The 17,685-nt window shown below is 34.2% G+C and overlaps 2 protein-coding genes and 1 long non-coding RNA gene across 4 annotated transcripts; 2 read left to right on the plus strand and 1 right to left on the minus strand.

The window, feature by feature from the left end:
• Nucleotides 1-293: 293 nt before the first annotated feature.
• LOC101217945 (pathogenesis-related thaumatin-like protein 3.5) lies at nucleotides 294-1,736 on the plus strand. The gene is made up of 2 exons (XM_011651301.2): nucleotides 294-730; nucleotides 889-1,736. Exons 1-2 carry the CDS (start codon nucleotides 682-684, stop codon nucleotides 1,569-1,571), a joined length of 732 nt encoding a protein of 243 aa, XP_011649603.1. The 5' UTR covers nucleotides 294-681; the 3' UTR covers nucleotides 1,572-1,736.
• Nucleotides 1,737-2,385: 649 nt separating this feature from the next.
• On the minus strand, nucleotides 2,386-9,077 carry LOC101217702 (leishmanolysin homolog). The gene is made up of 17 exons (XM_011651302.2): nucleotides 8,515-9,077; nucleotides 7,413-7,751; nucleotides 7,170-7,313; nucleotides 6,752-6,884; nucleotides 6,554-6,667; nucleotides 6,230-6,303; nucleotides 6,077-6,151; nucleotides 5,856-5,948; nucleotides 5,686-5,746; nucleotides 5,112-5,444; nucleotides 4,783-4,909; nucleotides 4,596-4,695; nucleotides 4,233-4,302; nucleotides 3,995-4,147; nucleotides 3,812-3,907; nucleotides 3,176-3,495; nucleotides 2,386-3,046 (listed from the first exon to the last, which is right to left on the minus strand). Exons 1-17 carry the CDS (start codon nucleotides 8,593-8,595, stop codon nucleotides 2,798-2,800), a joined length of 2,562 nt encoding a protein of 853 aa, XP_011649604.1. The 5' UTR covers nucleotides 8,596-9,077; the 3' UTR covers nucleotides 2,386-2,797.
• An 899-nt stretch (nucleotides 9,078-9,976) lies between these two features.
• LOC116402227 lies at nucleotides 9,977-17,093 on the plus strand. 2 transcript variants are annotated; one of them, XR_004214691.1, is made up of 2 exons: nucleotides 9,977-10,387; nucleotides 11,046-17,093. It is a non-coding gene; the product is annotated as an uncharacterized LOC116402227 (long non-coding RNA). The 2 variants fall into 2 exon arrangements; XR_004214692.1 differs by having other exon boundaries at nucleotides 9,978-10,387; nucleotides 11,318-17,093.
• Nucleotides 17,094-17,685: the final 592 nt, after the last annotated feature.

The raw sequence follows: 17,685 nt of genomic DNA on the forward strand, positions 1-17,685 counted from the left end.
ATTATGCATCAGAACTGAGACAAAGATATGGGAATAGCAAGTGATTAATTGAAATAATGCAATATTTATTACACACGCACACCAACTGTTTGTTAAAAGTTCCAAACCAGCAAAATGGATATTGTTGTGTTAGGTGACCGAAAAAACAGCAGGCTGCGGTAGTCCCCGTGCCATGGCCTACCTTGATTGCTAGCTTATGCCTACAACTTGGCCATGGAAGAATGTTCGGATGGAAGCCCATTTCTGAAAAGCCACCAACTTCTTCTCTTAGAAGGTGGGTGGAAGTTGGAATGAGACAAAGCACATGCTTTTGTTAACTGCTTTTTGTGGTCGTGGGCTGATTGTTCGGATAAAATGGGGAAGTCGGCATTCACGATTACCTCAGTTCTCTTCTGTTGTCTCTCGACATCTCCACTTTCTACCTCCTTCTTCCCTCACCCCTGTTTTTGGCCATTTCGGTTAATTGTGCTCAACCTGATGGTGAAACTGAAACCCCATTCTTTTTCTCTTTTCCATTCTCCACGTGGCTTCTTTGTCCCCATCGTTCACGAAAAGATTGGTTGAAATATCTTTTTCCCATCATTAACTAATATAAATACACAACTCCATTCTGCGTTTCTCTTCATCTAATTACCTGAAATTCTTGTTTCTGTCTCTGCTGCTTACTTGGATTAAAGGAAAATGGCTTCCCCATCAAGTTTTTTTCTTCTGCTAGTTGTGTTGTCTCTTGGTAACGCCTTGTGGTTTAATGTTCTCTGTTCTTCTTTTTACCTTTGATCAACTGGGTTTATTTCAATATCGTTTCTTTTTCCTGTTTTCGTTAAGTGTTTTGGTTAATTAGATTACGATTGGTTTCCTGTTTGGAAATTGGGTTGTGCAATGCTGCAGGAAATTTGGCTTTTGCGACTGTTTTTACGCTTCAGAATCATTGCAGCTATACACTATGGCCGGGAACACTCTCAGGCAATGGCGCAGCAGTTCTTGGCGACGGCGGATTCCCTCTAGCTCCCGGTGCGTCGGTGCAATTGCCTGCTCCCCCGGGCTGGTCCGGGAGGTTCTGGGCAAGAACTGGCTGCGACTTCGATGGCTCTGGCAATGGGAAATGCCAGACGGGTGACTGCGGCGGCACACTTAAATGCAACGGCGGTGGCCTGCCACCCGTCACGCTGGCGGAGTTCACTATCGGCTCAAGCAGTGGCAACATGGATTTCTACGACATTAGCCTCGTCGACGGCTACAATGTGGGTATGGGCGTCCGAGCAAACGGAGGCACCGGCGACTGCCAGTACGCCGGTTGCGTCTCGGACGTGAATGGAATCTGCCCGTCGGAGTTGCAGGTGACTAATTCGGGCTCCGTGGTGGCCTGTAAGAGCGCTTGCGCCGCTTTCAATACGCCGGAATTTTGCTGCACCAATGATCACTCAACGCCGCAGACATGCCCTCCGACGAAGTACTCAGAGATGTTCAAGAACGCCTGTCCGTCGGCTTACAGCTATGCATACGACGACGCTTCTAGCACATGCACATGTACCGGCTCCGATTACCTCATTAGCTTTTGCCCCTCCGGTTGATCCATTACTATTCAACATCTTTTTACCTTTATCTTTCAATTACATTTTTACTTCAATTTCATGAATCATTAAAAGTCTTCTCTTTTTCTTTTTTAAATAAAAAAAGATATTGCAAGCCAATGCAATATTAAATAGCAACTAACTTGGTTTAAATTTTTTAAATCATAAATGCACTCTGTTGTTATTAACATATTACTATCACTTTTTTTTAGTATGAAGACATTAATCGATTACACACCAACATTTGATCATATTACATAGATATTACTTTCTATCTGTACATGGTTTATCATAGCAATCCAAACAAATTTATGATCATATAAATAAGAAGAAACGTGGAACTTACCTTTGTGTGTGTGGGAAATAGAAATGGGAGGTCCAAAGTCAATTTTAGTAGCCAAATGGAAACATTTAAAAAGAGAAATAGTTGGGAGTTGAAACTAAAAGGCCAACAAAGACATGAATGACCTATCTCTATAAACTTTACTTTTTTAACATATAATTTTGTATTACTTTCAAACCAATCAACCTTTTTTCATTTTTGGGTAATTCTTTCATTCTCTTTAATAATAAGTATGGGTAGCCACATATTCGAAATAGGAATTGATGTTTAATGGAAGTGATTTCATATCATGGTTGAACCGTGAAAGATGGGGTTTACAAATTCTCATGGAACAAACCCCTGGATCATTACTTCTTTCTCAAGCTAAAAAAAGAGCACATTGGAATCAACATGGACTATGAAGCAAAGAAAGAGAATTGATTTCATGAACTGATATGTAGAATTAGTAGAATGAAAAGAAGATAACAAAAATTAAGGAGAAAGAAAGCTTTTTTTTTTTCTTTTTTTCTTTTTTTTTTTCTAATTTTTGAAGGGCCTTCGGCCAGTTTTATGTTATACATCAACAAAGCTTTTCCAACTTCACCTTTTCTTTCTTTTTCTTTTTTTTTTTACCTCTCATGGCTTTCATACACTTACAAATTCTCTCTACAAATAGCTTTCACTTTTGAAAGCCTAAAACTTGACAAACTTTCAACCCAATTTTTCCTTAAATCATTTTTGGGTTGAGCACAACTCCAAACCTAAATCTAAAGGCATTTGCATTGCCAACTCTACCCTAAGTTAAGACCCCTTGGTAAAATTACAAACCCGATGGATAATAACAAAATCAAAAGAAGAAAAAAAGAAAAAGAAAAAGAAAAAGAAGACCCTACTACAACTGAGACTATTTTACAAACCTCCCTCCTTTTGAGGTGCTGTTACTTACGAATAAGTTACTCCGCAATCGATTAAACCACGACAATTTGATTTCACCGGAGCCAGTACATTGCCCTTCACCTTCCTCCTCGCTGCTGAAAAGGGTCTGATCAGAGCAGTCGAGTGATGCCCCACAAGCTAGATTGTATGACTGACAAGCAGAATGGCATACTCGGAGTCTGTTGTCACCATCTTGATCACACTTTTGTATGGAAATCTGAATACGAAAATGGTATGTAATAAGTGAAAATTAAGGACAGAAAAAGTCCGTATGCTAAGTTCAAATATTATGTGAAAGAAGAAGTGCTGAGATAAGAGTGTGCTTTGAAGAGGTAAAGCCACCTACCCAGCAAGCCAACTGCTTGGCAGCTGCATCACAGTAGCTACCACCAAAGATGTTAAAAAGTTTCCGGGCACCACCTGGAAACAAACGGTGGTAATTTGGCATGACAACAACTTCCTCGAGTTGCTGTAGTATACTCGGTTCACTTGGTGCACAGTGTTGGCCAGTCATATCCCTTTGCATTACATTTTTGCAGACGGAGAGACTTGATATAAGCCTAGAGCTATTCTGGCACGAATATCCAGCGTAATCCGAACAACGGAACTCACAAATGCCATTATCACAGACACCACCATGAAGGCTACATTGCTCATCACAAATAGCTGAGATCATTCCAAGATGATTTTGTTAGGTCACAAAGTAGAAATGCCAATGCTACAAAAACAATAATATATACCACAAGGCCCGATTCGTTCTCACTTATGGGGTTCATAGTACACAAATTTCTTAAGCAAATATCTTGAATCCCACAAATGCCTAATCAACTCCCACTTTTGTTGCTAGGCAACTTTTATTTTTGCTACCACAAACCAAAGAACTAAAATAAAAAATATTTCCATTCTTAATCTCATCGTTAATTTTCCTGATTATTCAGAGAAAATGAATGTTTAAGTTCAAAGAACATTAGAAGAGAATTACCAGTGGAGCAGTCAATGCCAGTGTAACCATTTCCACATTCACAAAGTCCATTAGAAAGACACCTTCCATGATCACTACAGTTGTTGGGACAAGATCCTGCAAATCAATTTACAATTGTAGCTGAGAAATCAACATATCAACATAAAATGAAGTTGCAAGTACGAGAAAGAAATTGATGCTCACGTTTGCTACAATCATGTCCATGAAAGCCTAGAAAGCAAAAACACTTCCCATCCACACAATCTCCATTGAAATTGCAAGTATTGGGGCACTTTCCAGGCACTGAAACCGAGTCTTTGCTACAAAGTTCATGATATGCAGGGCAGACCAATTCACCTACAATAAGTAAAAATAAATTGTTAAATTTTTTGGACAGAAACCGTTCCCAAGACATAGACATGTAATAAGAGTAAGCACTTGCCATTGAAGCCAGGAAACTGAACTGGTCCACCAGCTTCAGGGCAAACTTTCCACATACCATCGACAGCCACCTACAAAGGAAATGATTAGATCAGATAGGAATCAACAGACTACAAAACAAGTCCTTCTCTAAGAAATAAGAATCATGCCTCATCATCTTGCAATCAGAACAAAACTGTTGCAATGTTATACAGTCACCAACTAACCCGACAAGCAACAGAAAGAGATACTATTTATGGTCCCCATAATACTAATATTTGCAAGACTTTGCTAGAACTAAGTTAACTAGGAACCGTCCACATGTGCCTGCAATATTTTTTAAATAACATCATGGGTACAATGATAATGGCAAAAGTCCCAATACCTCCAATGAATTGTTAATGCACCGATGCTGATAACAACCGTTTCCTTGGGTCATGGAACCTCTTACAAATCCAGTCCTCACAAGTGAAGAGGCCATACACCTGCATATCCATTAGAAGAGCTGCTGTTACCAACAAGATTATAAATCATCAACACTCAAAATGCCAATTAGCCTTAACCATTCTTACCTTGAGTTACTTCCCCGTACTTCACCCAACATTCTGTCAGGTGCACGTGCACTGTTGGTGTCAGTGCACGACCCATCTGAGTAAGCCACAAAGTAAGTGCAATAATCGGCCAATGACGATTGTCCCCCTATGGTAGAGAAAATATTATATTGGTGAAACTTCAATATCACAAAAGGGCTCAAATAAACCATTCGTGAATATATATATATATATATATATATATATATATAATAGTCTAGTCCCAGAAATGGAAAAGAAAATAATGAATTCACAGTAACCTAGTTCCAATTCAAAACATATGCAAAATCATGAAACCTTCTATCACTCACCTTTGTTAGGTTGTGGAAAATATCGAGCCCATTGAGGGAGATCCCCACTATAGCTAACAATTGGACAGTAACCCTCTGCCTCCCTATTATATGTACATCCTGACAACTGTGTTGTGTTGCAATGGTATGCCCCCTTCCATAGATTGCAGGGGGAAGTGACAAAATCATTTCCCTGATTGTGACCCCAATCAAGACGATCTGCCATGCTATAGTTGGCCTGGTACCATCCACTATCTTCCAATAAAGCCAGAGTCATTTTCGAAACTACAGATCTTGTATCAACTGAACCAGTCATAATTTCATTCATCAGAAGCCTTTTCTCCCAGTGAGATCCTGAAAGACAGTGTCAATGATATGTGATCACTTCAAAATTTGATAATATAATGATATAAATAATATCGTTTGCAGTGGTTTTTATAATCTAAAAAGGTACACCTATTACGTCCAAAAGTGACATGTCAAGTTAAGAATGCTTGCAGAAGAAAGGCTACAGTAGGTTGAGTAGACTGCAGGATCACAGAACTAAGGGGGGATAGTTGGAAGAAAAGTAGCAGAAAAAAACTAAGAGCCAAACCTGAAGTGCCACGTCCACCTCCATCTTCAAGCTCTAAACCTGTGAAGTTCTCTGAAAATGCCTGTCAAGAGAATTGAATATTGAATTTGCTTGGTTATTTAGTTTTCAAGAATAATAAATCCCCCCCACCCCCAATCCCGCACACCAGAAAGAACAAACGAAGCGCTCACCCCATAATGATATCTTGAATGCATAACAACACGTGGTAGCACCACACGAGTCACTGTGCGCCCAAGTCTTTCATCCAAGACCTGTTCTGTTACCTGATGGATATACATCAATTCATAGGTCAATTTCATGTAATCACATGAACATTGTCAGAGAGGAGAAAGCATTAGATGTATATCTTATATTTCTATTCCTCAAGCCATTAGCACTAGCTATATTTTACCTGACTACGCCTTCTTTTCCTCTCATCTCTAAAATGGGCGAAAGCATGTGGATCAAAACCAAGGACGTGCATAACCTGTGAAGGATGGAACATGGTGATGAATAAAATAAATTAATTCTTTTTTTAACAAAACTACACACGAAACCCTCAAACCTCATGTATAAGAGTAGCTGATAGTAAGGTTTCTGCTTCAGCAGTCAAATGCCGAGGTGCAACATTCACATGTCCTGCAAGAGAAATGAAATAAGGTTCATATTTCATGTAGCTGTAGAAAATGTTCCATCCTTCCAAGTTTCAAACAGTTCTCCCTCAAATAAAATAATATAAAGTTCTTGTTTATATCCGTGAGTGTCATGACCATTTAACGCACGCCTCAACTAATCTTACAAGACAACCAGCCTTCTAATAATTTAAAAATTTTAGGTGTCAAAGTAACACGTAGAAAATCAATTAAAAATAATAATTTAAAACAATTACCTGCAATTGCACGACCCCATTGATCTCGTTCACATGCAACAGCCCAAGCAAGTGTGTTCCCAGTGGTAGGCCTTGTAGTCACTAAAAGAACCAAGTCTGCATTGGGAATACCCTCTGGAGGAAACATATACAATAGTTACAGCCTAAAGGTAGAGAGGTATCCCTTCTAAGGAGCTTTTCAAATAAAAAGATTAATACCTTCGACATATTCACGTGGTAGTTGCACACCACCATCCTGTCCACAAGCAGAATATCCACTTAGACGCAAGTTCCCTTTCACGGGTTCAACAGCTAATGCTCTTCTAAACCAATCTGCTGTCTGACCTAAAGCCTGCATTAAGAAGCCTTCTAAATCAATTTCCATATCAGAGCTTATGCTCCGAGAAAACTTGATGAGCAATGTATGAATAAAGAATGCCAATGAAATATTGATATGAAGTGTCTTTTCACAACCTTCAGGAGTTTTCCCGTTGGTAAACACCCAATGTCAATTAGACTTTTTTGCTTATAGTTATCGTAATAATTTGTCAACTTCAATGAAGGAAATCAAGCATGCATAGAAAATAATATAAAATAAAGCATGACATATGGGTAGACAATCAACACTGCCTAATACCTTGTGCAGTCGATGCCTTTTGTCCTTGCCCGATATATCATCCAATGTGCAATTATACCAGCAGTCTCCCGAAATTGGAGGATTGTTATGAGGATTGCAAGAAGGAGAGCCCAAAAAGGAACTAGTGACAGGAGGTTCTCCCAGCTGGTTAGAGAAAACAAAAGGTAAGTAAAATCATGGTCAATATCAAAACTCTGGTTTGGGTAGACACATTAGTTAAGAAGTTTCAAGGTCCTGTTTCACCTTCACAATGTCGCCAACTTTTTGGCAATCTCTTTCAGGTGAGTGACCGACAGCATCATAATTAAGATATATTCTGATAGGTTGTTTTGCACTTTTTTGCTGATCTGATTCTTCTGAAATTCCAAGCAATGCTCTACCCTTTCTATGAATGGGTTTTGCAGTACCAGAGACGTCATAAACTTGTGGTGTAACGGAGTATACCTTGAGCCCAGGCCGCCTTTTTTGCTCTAGTATCTGGTCATGGATGCAGGCGTGTGAAACAATGCTTTCAGCTCCCCTTTCCAACTGGCGATCTTCAGATTTTGCATACGCAACATCCAAAGCCAGAAGAAGCAAAATCTGAACGACGACACAAACAAACCAAATATTATAAATCACAGAAAAATCCATACATATAATTTGTAGTCAAAAAACCCAAAACAAAAACAATTAGTTTACACAGGCAAGAGGTGAAGCTTAAACTCCAGATTTCTATGAAGATTGGAATACATACCTATCTATTTCCTATATGGAATAATGAGATCTTACAGAAATTAGATCAAAGAAGAAAACCCACTTTAAACTCTATTGAACTTAGAGGAAACCATTGGTTCTTTCACCTAACATTGTGAGAGAAATCTCCTTCGAACTCAAGAAGCAAAAATCAGCTCAACAGAGAAAACCAAGGAAATAGAACAAAACTTCCAAGCATTAACTTCCATTTTCCTTGACTTCAAAAGTTTAACAAACAAACTCCCGGAAGAGAGAAAGGAAAGATTTAGAAGAGAAGGGGTGGGCAAATTACGAATTATTCCTAAAATCCAAACTTCCCCAGAAAATAAGCAAAAATAAATAAAATAAAACTTAACAGCCGTTCAGTTTTCTTGAAATTGTATAGGAGAAAACGCACAGCCAAAACAGCTTTAAAAGTGCACTGGCAATGCCAATCCAACAATTGCAAACCCAAATAGAGCTTAAAGAAAATTTTTGCTATTTAGAGAAGAAGAAGTCCAGTCTAGAGAAACCCTAAACCTAAATCTCCACCTCCCCCCACATAGCCAAAATGATTAACCCACCAAACTTTACTAAAAAAACCAAACATCAGTCACCGCAAACAGCTCACCTCAAATACAACAACGGTGAAGCGGATCTTAGCATCAAATTTACGAGCAGCACATAGACTACACCGAATCGTCTCCTCCATTAAGAGTCGAAGAAGACTGAAACACTAACACAATCAATCCCATCAAATCGCCGGTGATTTTCCGATTGGGTTCAAAACCCAGTTAAACCAAAGACTCTTCTGCATTATAAACTAGTTAAAAGTATAACGAAATGGGGAGCTAAGAAGGAGCGTTTTGGAGTAAAAGATGAAATGATTCAAAGGTAGTAATGAAATGGGGAAGTGGGGGTCCTCGATTTCTCCGACCCAGTTGAAATTTGTAGACTGATTCAAATCTGGAGCTCGTCAACGTAGGGATAAGCAACCCAAAAGCACAAATTCGGTGTACACAAGCACCTGGGAGCTCTTTCAGAGAAGAAAATGAGGAAAGAGAAGAAGGAAAAAACAGTGACTGTGAAGGGGAAAGCGCTTAACAAAGCAAAAATAAGAAATATCCAAGGGATTGAGTGGGGGTGGGTGGGGATCATCAGTTTTTTTTTACACTAAACAAAAATACATTTCTTTTTCCCTATCAAAAAAAATTCAAACCCATAACAAATTTAAATACAAATATTAGTCCCTACCTTACCTTACCTTCCTTGCTTACAACTACAAAAAAAAAAAAAAAACTCCATTTTACCTTACCATCACGTCTCTCTCCTTTTCTTTCTTTCTCTTTGGTCCATAAATTATTATTTATCTTCATTAATGCTTGATTAGGTCTAAAATGTTGATTTAATTTTTCAATTCCAAAAATAAACTTTCTCAATCAAATATTGCATAAATACTTTTTACTTACTATATATTTTTATCTACACAAAACTAAAATAGAATTTTATATATATAAATCATTATTTTTCCATTAGTTGATTGGAAAGAAAAATATGACTCACAATGGATAGTGCAAATTTAATATCCAAAAAAAACATCTATGTGTTTGGAGATTGATACAAAAAAGGAAAACCATTTAATCTATATATTTCATCCATTAGATATGGATTGGAAATTAAAGTTCATCTTATCCCATGTATCTTTAAACTCTCATTAGCATTTATGGTATTTTTATCTCCAAATAAATCCAAGTGTTAATATAAACCCATCAAACCTATCTTATTTTTTTTGATAATTTTTATATTCATCTCTAAACTTATAAAATTGGTATATTTACTTTTGATCGTTTTTTATCGTTCCGTTATTATACAAGTACATCTCACTTGAATGCTAATCAAAAGCGGGAAAATTCAACATACTAATGAATAAGAATAGACCCATTCATTCATTAATAAAATGTATTTTTCAAATGACATATTACATATAGGGATATATGGACAAAATAACATTTTCATATCATATTAACTTTGTTTGCTATTTAAATGATTAATCCAAATAGAGAAAGGTAATAAAAATTAGTAGAATGGATGTATAGAGTATATAAAACTTAATATTTTGATATGTGTAATTGCATTTAATAATCAATTAAAGTAAAATTGACATGCTATTGTCTTTACTCGATAGCCACATGCAATGATCTTAAAAACAAACTTATTTATCAATCATTTTCAATAAAAATTAGTCTTTTTTTTAAAAAAAAAGTTTGAATATTAGTTTTGTATTGAATACAAATAAAACACTTAAACGGTAAAATATAAATTAATTAAGAATTAAGATGGAATAGTCATTAAATAAAAATTTGAAGAATCAATTACTTCCGGTTGACTTGACACAGTTGCCGAGAAGATGGAAGGAAGAAAGGGAAGGAATCGAAGAGAAGCTTTTGATTTTCTTGGATGAATCGAACTTTTTTTTAGGGAAAAAAGAGCGCGCCATTGAAAAGGTAACTTTATTTTATTTTCGTTGGGTTGAAGAATTGGATTAGTATTAATCGAATTTTGAGTTTAGGGGATAGGAATTACGTGAATTAGCTTTTTTGGTTTCGAACATTTCTCAAAAGCTATTAAACAATATCCTGATTTGGGTTTGGTGTTTTCTTCAAACCCACTTTTACAAGCTTTCCATATGTGAATAGTTTCTCACCCTTTCCTTCACTCACTCTTCCTTCTCCATATGTGATCTATGCCTCTGATTGTTTTCTTATAAAATCCTAATAATCGAATTGGTTACGGAAGAACAAGAAATCTTTGAAAGTTAGTGAGTAGGTGTTTAGTGGGGAAAAATTTTGTGTACGGAAGGTGTTTGTGAAAATGCCTCTAAGAGAAAAACAGTGTTTTTTTTTAAGGTGGGGATTGTGGCTTATTTTATACAATTTGTTTTCTAAGCATATTTTGACTGTGGAATTGGAAAGGGACTTTTTGGAATCCAACCCATTTGCTTTAATTGCACAAATTGCTAGTGGAAGGATTTGACTGCAACTCATGCAGTCTAAATAATGGTTTGTTATTATTATTAGCCTATCTGTCCAATTCTAGTGTCAATTATTAGAAACTTCCTTCTCTGAGTTTGGTATTTACCCACTAGGATGGTTGAATTTTCAGATCTATTTGAACTATCAACCCAGATCTGAATCCACCTTGATTCACTGATACCCATCTGCATATTCAAATCATCCTAGCAAACAGATCATTGCAGTAAGAACAAACTACTAAAAAAAGATACTGTTATTTCTTTTGGTTTCATTTTAGTCATCAGTGAACATCTCTTTAACATCAGTTCTCCTTGAAAATCTTTGAAAGTTGTTGAATTAATTCTGTGTAACTGATGAACCCTCAAGATCACTACTGATCCTCATGTTCTATATGCTTTCCAGCTCCCATTTTTCCACCCTGAGAAAGTGAAAGTGCCAAGTAAAGTTAGGTTGGAGTGATGATAAAGTTTTTGAATGTTAAAATTGGTGGGTGTGAAATCTGCTTTGATGTTGGAAAAGAAAAGTTATCAGAATCAGAATCATTCAGCTATTGGAGCAAACCGAGCAAACACCTTCTAACTAATCTAATCAATTCCCCCAAAGCTATTTCCCAATAAAACAATTATATTTTTGCTCAGTTTTGCCAAAGCTTAATTTGGTGAGAGCAGTTGGGTGGGTCTTGACATCATTTTTACCAAATAAACTTTTAGTTAGCACCCATTTGGTCGCCTACCATGGTCCATTAGTGTTTCTTTTCTTCGATGAAAATTTGATATTTTGATACTCAGAATCATCATTTTTTTTCCCCTTTTCTTTTTCTTTTTTTAATAGGACAAGATTCATCCCATTCCCATTACAAGTGCCTGTATTTTAAAGTCATTCAAATCTTACCCATATAGTTGGCCTAAAATTTAAAAGTCACAATCTCTCATCTTATCCAAATGTATCTATAATATACTCTAATGTAGATGTTTCATCCAATAATAATTTTAAGTCTCCACTGTTTTTTATTATAAAAAAAAATGTTTGTTTTTGCTGTGTTTGAAAATATCATTTTATTTTAGTACATACGTATATTAATTTTATTTAACACGGTTTGTTTTCATGATAGCACATAATTATTGTTTTGATTTTAATGAAAAAAAAGTATCAGTGTAAATAAATCATAGATTATGATTGTTTGGGTGGGCTAACTTTATTCAAATTATGTGGTAGATATAAATAGGTCTTGAAAAAAAATCTTAATATTAAAGGGATTTGAATTGAGATATTTTGTCGTTGGATTATGGGTTTGTTATTGGTGAACTTCTTTAGCAATTCTTTGTATTTTAATTTCAAATAAAGCATTCATTTTACAACTTAATTATTCAGATTTAATGTCTAATAAAACAGTACACCATGATTGAAATTCGTTTATCTCACTAACAAATGTCAAAGTTAAAAAATTTCAATTGTACATTGTGTTTACTTCAGACATTACATTAGATGATTTCTCGGAGGAAAATTCAATTTGAAGTTTCATCTTCTTTTTCTTATCTAACTTATTTGATTAAGTTCAATTTCCATACCAAACAAAAGATTTAGGTAGGAAAAAAAAGTGAAGAAATAGAAGCATTATTGGAGTTTCTGGTGATTAAAAATAAAATTCAAATGACTTTAAAATGAATAAAATTAGGGTTGGAACAATAGGTGGGGGTGTTCATGGAGGGGCCATCTAAAGTGCCTTGATAATTGAGAACCCCTAATTATGAGACTCCCCAAATTAAATTATATATATACAATTCCAAAGGGGAAGAGGATTGGTTAGTCAATTGTCCTTTATTTGATTAGTTTTTAGGATTGCTATTGAGTGGCTTCTAAAATGAATTTTGCTCAATGTGATATGTAATAACACAGACCGATACCTAAGTCTTATTTTTGTTTTAATTTTTACTCAAATTTTTAATATATATTTTTTTTATGTTTTTATTAATCATTCATTGATTTTAATTCACTTAAAAATAGGACTCACAGACTCTACCACGTATTAATTCAAACACTTTTTCAAGTAGACATTTCTTCCATCTCATATCAACTATACATAAAGAATAATTGTTTATGGAGAATTTACGTACTAAAAATGTCTAAATTTCTAATTATTTTATTTATAATTTTTTTAATATATGTGTATTATTCTCTTATTTTTTAATATATATGTTTGTTTGTCTTTTACGAGTCCAAAATTGTTAGAAAAAACATTATGTCAAATGAGTTACAACTATTTTGACACGCACAAATGCATGCACACATATACATAAATGTAACAAAATAACAATATATATAAGTGATAGATATAGATAAATGTGAATTGATATCTATCGGTTGACATTTTTGTTATATCTATAAATAATTTAAGTAGTTTCGTGATTAAGAATATTTTGGTTATATATTTATTTAAAATATGAGTGAAGCAAAGATGATAATGATGTGTTGCCCCATATGGTGGTGGCAAGGGAACTCTTAACACAATTGCTTTTAATTTTCTTCTTCCATTGACAAAAGAGAACAAAGTGGGCCTTGGTTATTGGGCCCAATTTCCCTCTCTTAGGACATGACCCCTCAACCTCCCATCCCCAATTTCTCAGATTTTAATATAATTTGTTTTTTTTCTTTATAGGGTGTACTAGTTCTTGATCTGGGTCCCATGCAGAATAACCAACCATACTATAAACAGAAATTAATCAGAGATTATTAATTTATGTTGTCTCTGACTTTCAAATTTTGTTTCTTTTATAATCTATACAATGGGAATGAGTTGGTGCACCCAATTATCCTAATTAGATTAACATAATCTCATCACCCTTCTCATCCAATCATTTGAAAAATATCATTGAAGTTAACAAAGAATAATATACACAGAGAAGAGAGAGATACGATTTAGCCAAGCTAAAGAATTCAATTGATATAAATAAAAGAATAGTATAATGAGTAGACAAAGTAAGCAAGTCTCAACTTATATTACTTGTTATTCTTGCTATAGTATTTGTTTGTTTATTTTTACAACATGATGAGATGAGATGAGATGAGGATGTGAGGATGGAAGATGGAAATGAGATAACACATTTCTACTTTACTCGAAAGGAAGAAGAGGTATGTTTTAGCTTAGAATGATGTGATTGATTGCATAATCTCTCTTTTTACTATTTTTAATATCACTTTCATCTATAGATCTGTTTATATATCTTTATATTAATTTGGGTTGCATTTAATATTACTTCAACCAACCTTGTTTTATTTTTTCATTAAAAAAGAAAAGACCTTTGTTTAGTGAAAGACGGTGTTCCCAGTTTCAATCTAGGTATCCTTTCAATCTTTGAAATTTTATAGTACATAGTCATTTTTAATGGATTTTAGAGATTGAAAAACACACATTTTTTACGGTAATTAATTTGAAATTATGATTTATTTTAGTAGACATTATAATTTGTTGACATTTGATGGAACTTTGTTTAAATTACAAATTACGAGTTTAGTTTCTAAACTTCTGTATCTATATAATTTATAGACTTGTATATGTGTATAGGAAAAGAAAATGGAATGAGAATGGTGGTATTTAGTCGAGTTGGACAAGAAGAGTCAGATTAATGATTCTAAAGAAATACATATGGAAACAATAATTAATTTGTCTTGTTTAGTAAAGATACATTACTAAATATCAAAATGAGAGGTTAGAAAAATGTCAATAGCCTTAGATAGTTATCAAACAATGTTTAATACATCTACCCAATTTTTATATAAAAGCGTTGATCGAATAAATAAGAATGCAACTAAAATAATTAACTACACATAAAACTTATTAAATAAAAATGTATGTAAATACACTTTTTTTTTTACTTTTTTTTTAAGTACTTTTGTTATTCCATGTAATAAATTTACTTTCTAAATTATTGAACATGTGATGTACATGTCATATCTTATTGTCTTAAATCTACATTTTTTTTTTAAATAATTAAAAAGTATGAGTAAACCTGGTTGAAAACTTCAAGTCTAGTTGGTACCATCACCAATAAGATTTTGTACTTGTAAACGAGTTCAACCTCGTTGAACTGGTAGGTTAGTATTGAATAAAACAAATTTTAAGATGTACTGTGTATAGGTTTTTTATTAAATACCTAATAAAATAGACTTAATTTAAAACTTTTGTAGAAAAAAAGAATCCCAAGTTTTGTGTAAAACTAATAATAAAAATCCCAAGTATTGTGGGTTAGAATAAAATAAAAGTTGGGTGGAAAAGTGGGGTCGTAAGCCATGATGATTTCTTTTATTTGAATTCATTTGGAATGAGATGGGGAAGTTCAAGTTGGAAGTCTCTTTTCTTTCCATTTTTTCATCTGTATGTACAACACAATATATTGTAGTGAAAGCAAATATATTCCTCTTTAAACCAACATTTGACAAAGCTTATCCACTCTTAATGAGTCCATATTACATAAGAAAGAAAAAGAAACACTATTACGAAACAAATACAGTCATTTAGATTTAGATATAATAGCTTTTATAATTTTGTTAGATGTTTTGATTTCTTGATTCATTCTCGAATTGGACGATGTTTATTGTGAACTTGGTTGTCGTAGTTAGTTAGATGTGTCTATATTCCTAATGATAGAAAGTAGGTATCGGTTTGAATTTCCTTGCACTCCTTTTGCTTTGGAATATATATATTTTTTCACAATTACCATTTTTGGTAATATATAAATATATATAGATATCCTTTTCCCTGTGTTTTGCTATGGCCTTTAAAGATTCTTCATTCCAATAACAATTTTGTTGACACGTTTGAATGCGATTGGAGGAATGTGTAAATTTACTATTTTATGTCACACATTGTTTTTTAACTTTAGGGGTTCGGATGAGTTTGTTTCATATATATATATAGATAGATAGATCTAAACGTGTGTGTTTTTTTGGTGTCATTCTACAATTTGTCCAGATGAATTTTACAACTTTGACAAGGTGTACTTTCGATATATACTCATATGTGAATACATATCACTAAGTCAAGCCGATTTTATTGAATATGTTTCGTTTGTATAGCAGAGGAATTATTTATCACTTTAATCAAGCGAGGTAATGGAGAAGAAGATGGGCTTGGGCTACATGACAGGCCATTTAACCAACCCAGTAGCCTAGCCCAGTCAACTGAAGTGTTCCTAGCTTCGAATTGTACTTCGTCCGGGCCTTCAGGCCCAATACTCACACCCTTTCGTTGTGTACTGAACCAAGCCCAATTAATTAAAATAAAAAAAGAACAGATAAATAAAATTTTAAACTGTTTCTTTAGTTTTCAATTTTTTATTTCGTTTTCGAAAAGATTAGCAAAATTAAATAATAAAACAATAACTTAAGATGTGAGAGTATTTATAAGCTTTTTAACTTTTTTACCTCTAAATACAAAAAAAAAAAAAAAAAAAGGTTACTAATCAAATAAAAGATGGAAATGCAAATATTTGTAGTACGAAGTCGTTTTAGGACTCTTTCCATGATTAAGAGAATCGTTCGAACTTGGAATCAATTAATTTTATTCATAAAATTCCATTATTGGTTCACATAAGGTCTCCATACATCTTCAAATGCTATATAGTTGTTTCTTAGACTAAACATTTAGAGAGAGAGACTCACAATTAATATTCTAAAAACTACACACAAATTACATCACATTTGTGTGTTACCTTACAATAATAAATGGGCCTTCGCTACGAAAAAGCCCATCTCATCACACCCATCACTCCACCACCGACGCCGGCGGCGGCGGAGAGGTATACAGAAACGCAGAAGGAGGTGGCGGAGAAAGAAACAAGAAGGCCGACGGAGGCGGAGGCGAAGACTGTCTTAAGAAGCGTCTAGCAGGAGGTGGTGGGGAGAGGTAGAGGAATGCAGAGGGAGGCGGCGGAGAGGTGAAGAGATAGGCAGATTTGGCAGATTGCTTCAGCTCGCGGGCATGGACAGATGAATGAGAGAAAAAGGAGAGAAGGGAAAGGAAGAGGAGAAACAACCCTACACCGTTCATTTTCTTGATCCAATATGAGTATGAAGATTGTATCTCAAATTCAAACCTAACGTCAATTATTTATATTAACACTTTTACATATTTGGTATTAACAATACACCTAAGATATCACAATTTCAACCTTTAATTCAATTTATAATTACCATAACTATTTGTATGTCTTACTATATTTGTATAATTGCATTTATTTGTTCAAATATAATAAGGTATAATAAAGGTGTTCATAATTCATATATGTAAAGCATAACGTATGATATTAATACTATACAAAAACACTTATGCAAAATTTGGAAGATAAGTTCAAAATGATATTATTAGCAAAAGAAAAGGAATAGATAGGGAAGAAAAATGATTAGTTTGAGGCTCCAAGAATCACTTTAATTGGTATCTCGTGCTTTGTGTAAACAATACACAAAATTTCATAAGAGAGAAAAAAAAAAAAATGCTAACTGCTCTCATTATGTTTTTATTATTATTTTCTCCCTTCACTTTCTCATCATTTCTATTTATTTAAATATTAAATCATACTCTCACTTTGAGTTTAGTGCAATTTTGTCTTTGTTTTTGGTAGCAACAGTTAACAAAAAAAAAAAACGACTATTACATACTTTTAACCAAAATACGTTTAGAGTTTCAATAGATATAAATTTAAAAAGTTTAGGACATAGTATAAATGATTCAAGATTCAACGTATTACACGTATGGAAAGGTTAGAATTTTAATC

This window comes from Cucumis sativus, chromosome 2 (assembly GCF_000004075.3).
Source record: "Cucumis sativus cultivar 9930 chromosome 2, Cucumber_9930_V3, whole genome shotgun sequence".
Taxonomy (NCBI): Eukaryota; Viridiplantae; Streptophyta; class Magnoliopsida; order Cucurbitales; family Cucurbitaceae; genus Cucumis; species Cucumis sativus.

Excerpts from the sequence above, each read along its gene's own strand:
- LOC101217945 (XM_011651301.2), top strand. The coding sequence starts at position 682 with ATGGCTTCCCCATCAAGTTTTTTTCTTCTGCTAGTTGTGTTGTCTCTT. Across the intron at positions 731-888 it reads GCTAGTTGTGTTGTCTCTTG|GAAATTTGGCTTTTGCGACT; the intron begins GTAACGCCTTGT and ends GCAATGCTGCAG.
- LOC101217702 (XM_011651302.2), bottom strand. The coding sequence starts at position 8,595 with ATGGAGGAGACGATTCGGTGTAGTCTATGTGCTGCTCGTAAATTTGAT. Across the intron at positions 5,747-5,855 it reads ATTCAAGATATCATTATGGG|GCATTTTCAGAGAACTTCAC; the intron begins GTGAGCGCTTCG and ends TTCTCTTGACAG. Across the intron at positions 4,148-4,232 it reads TCAGTTTCCTGGCTTCAATG|GTGAATTGGTCTGCCCTGCA; the intron begins GCAAGTGCTTAC and ends TACTTATTGTAG.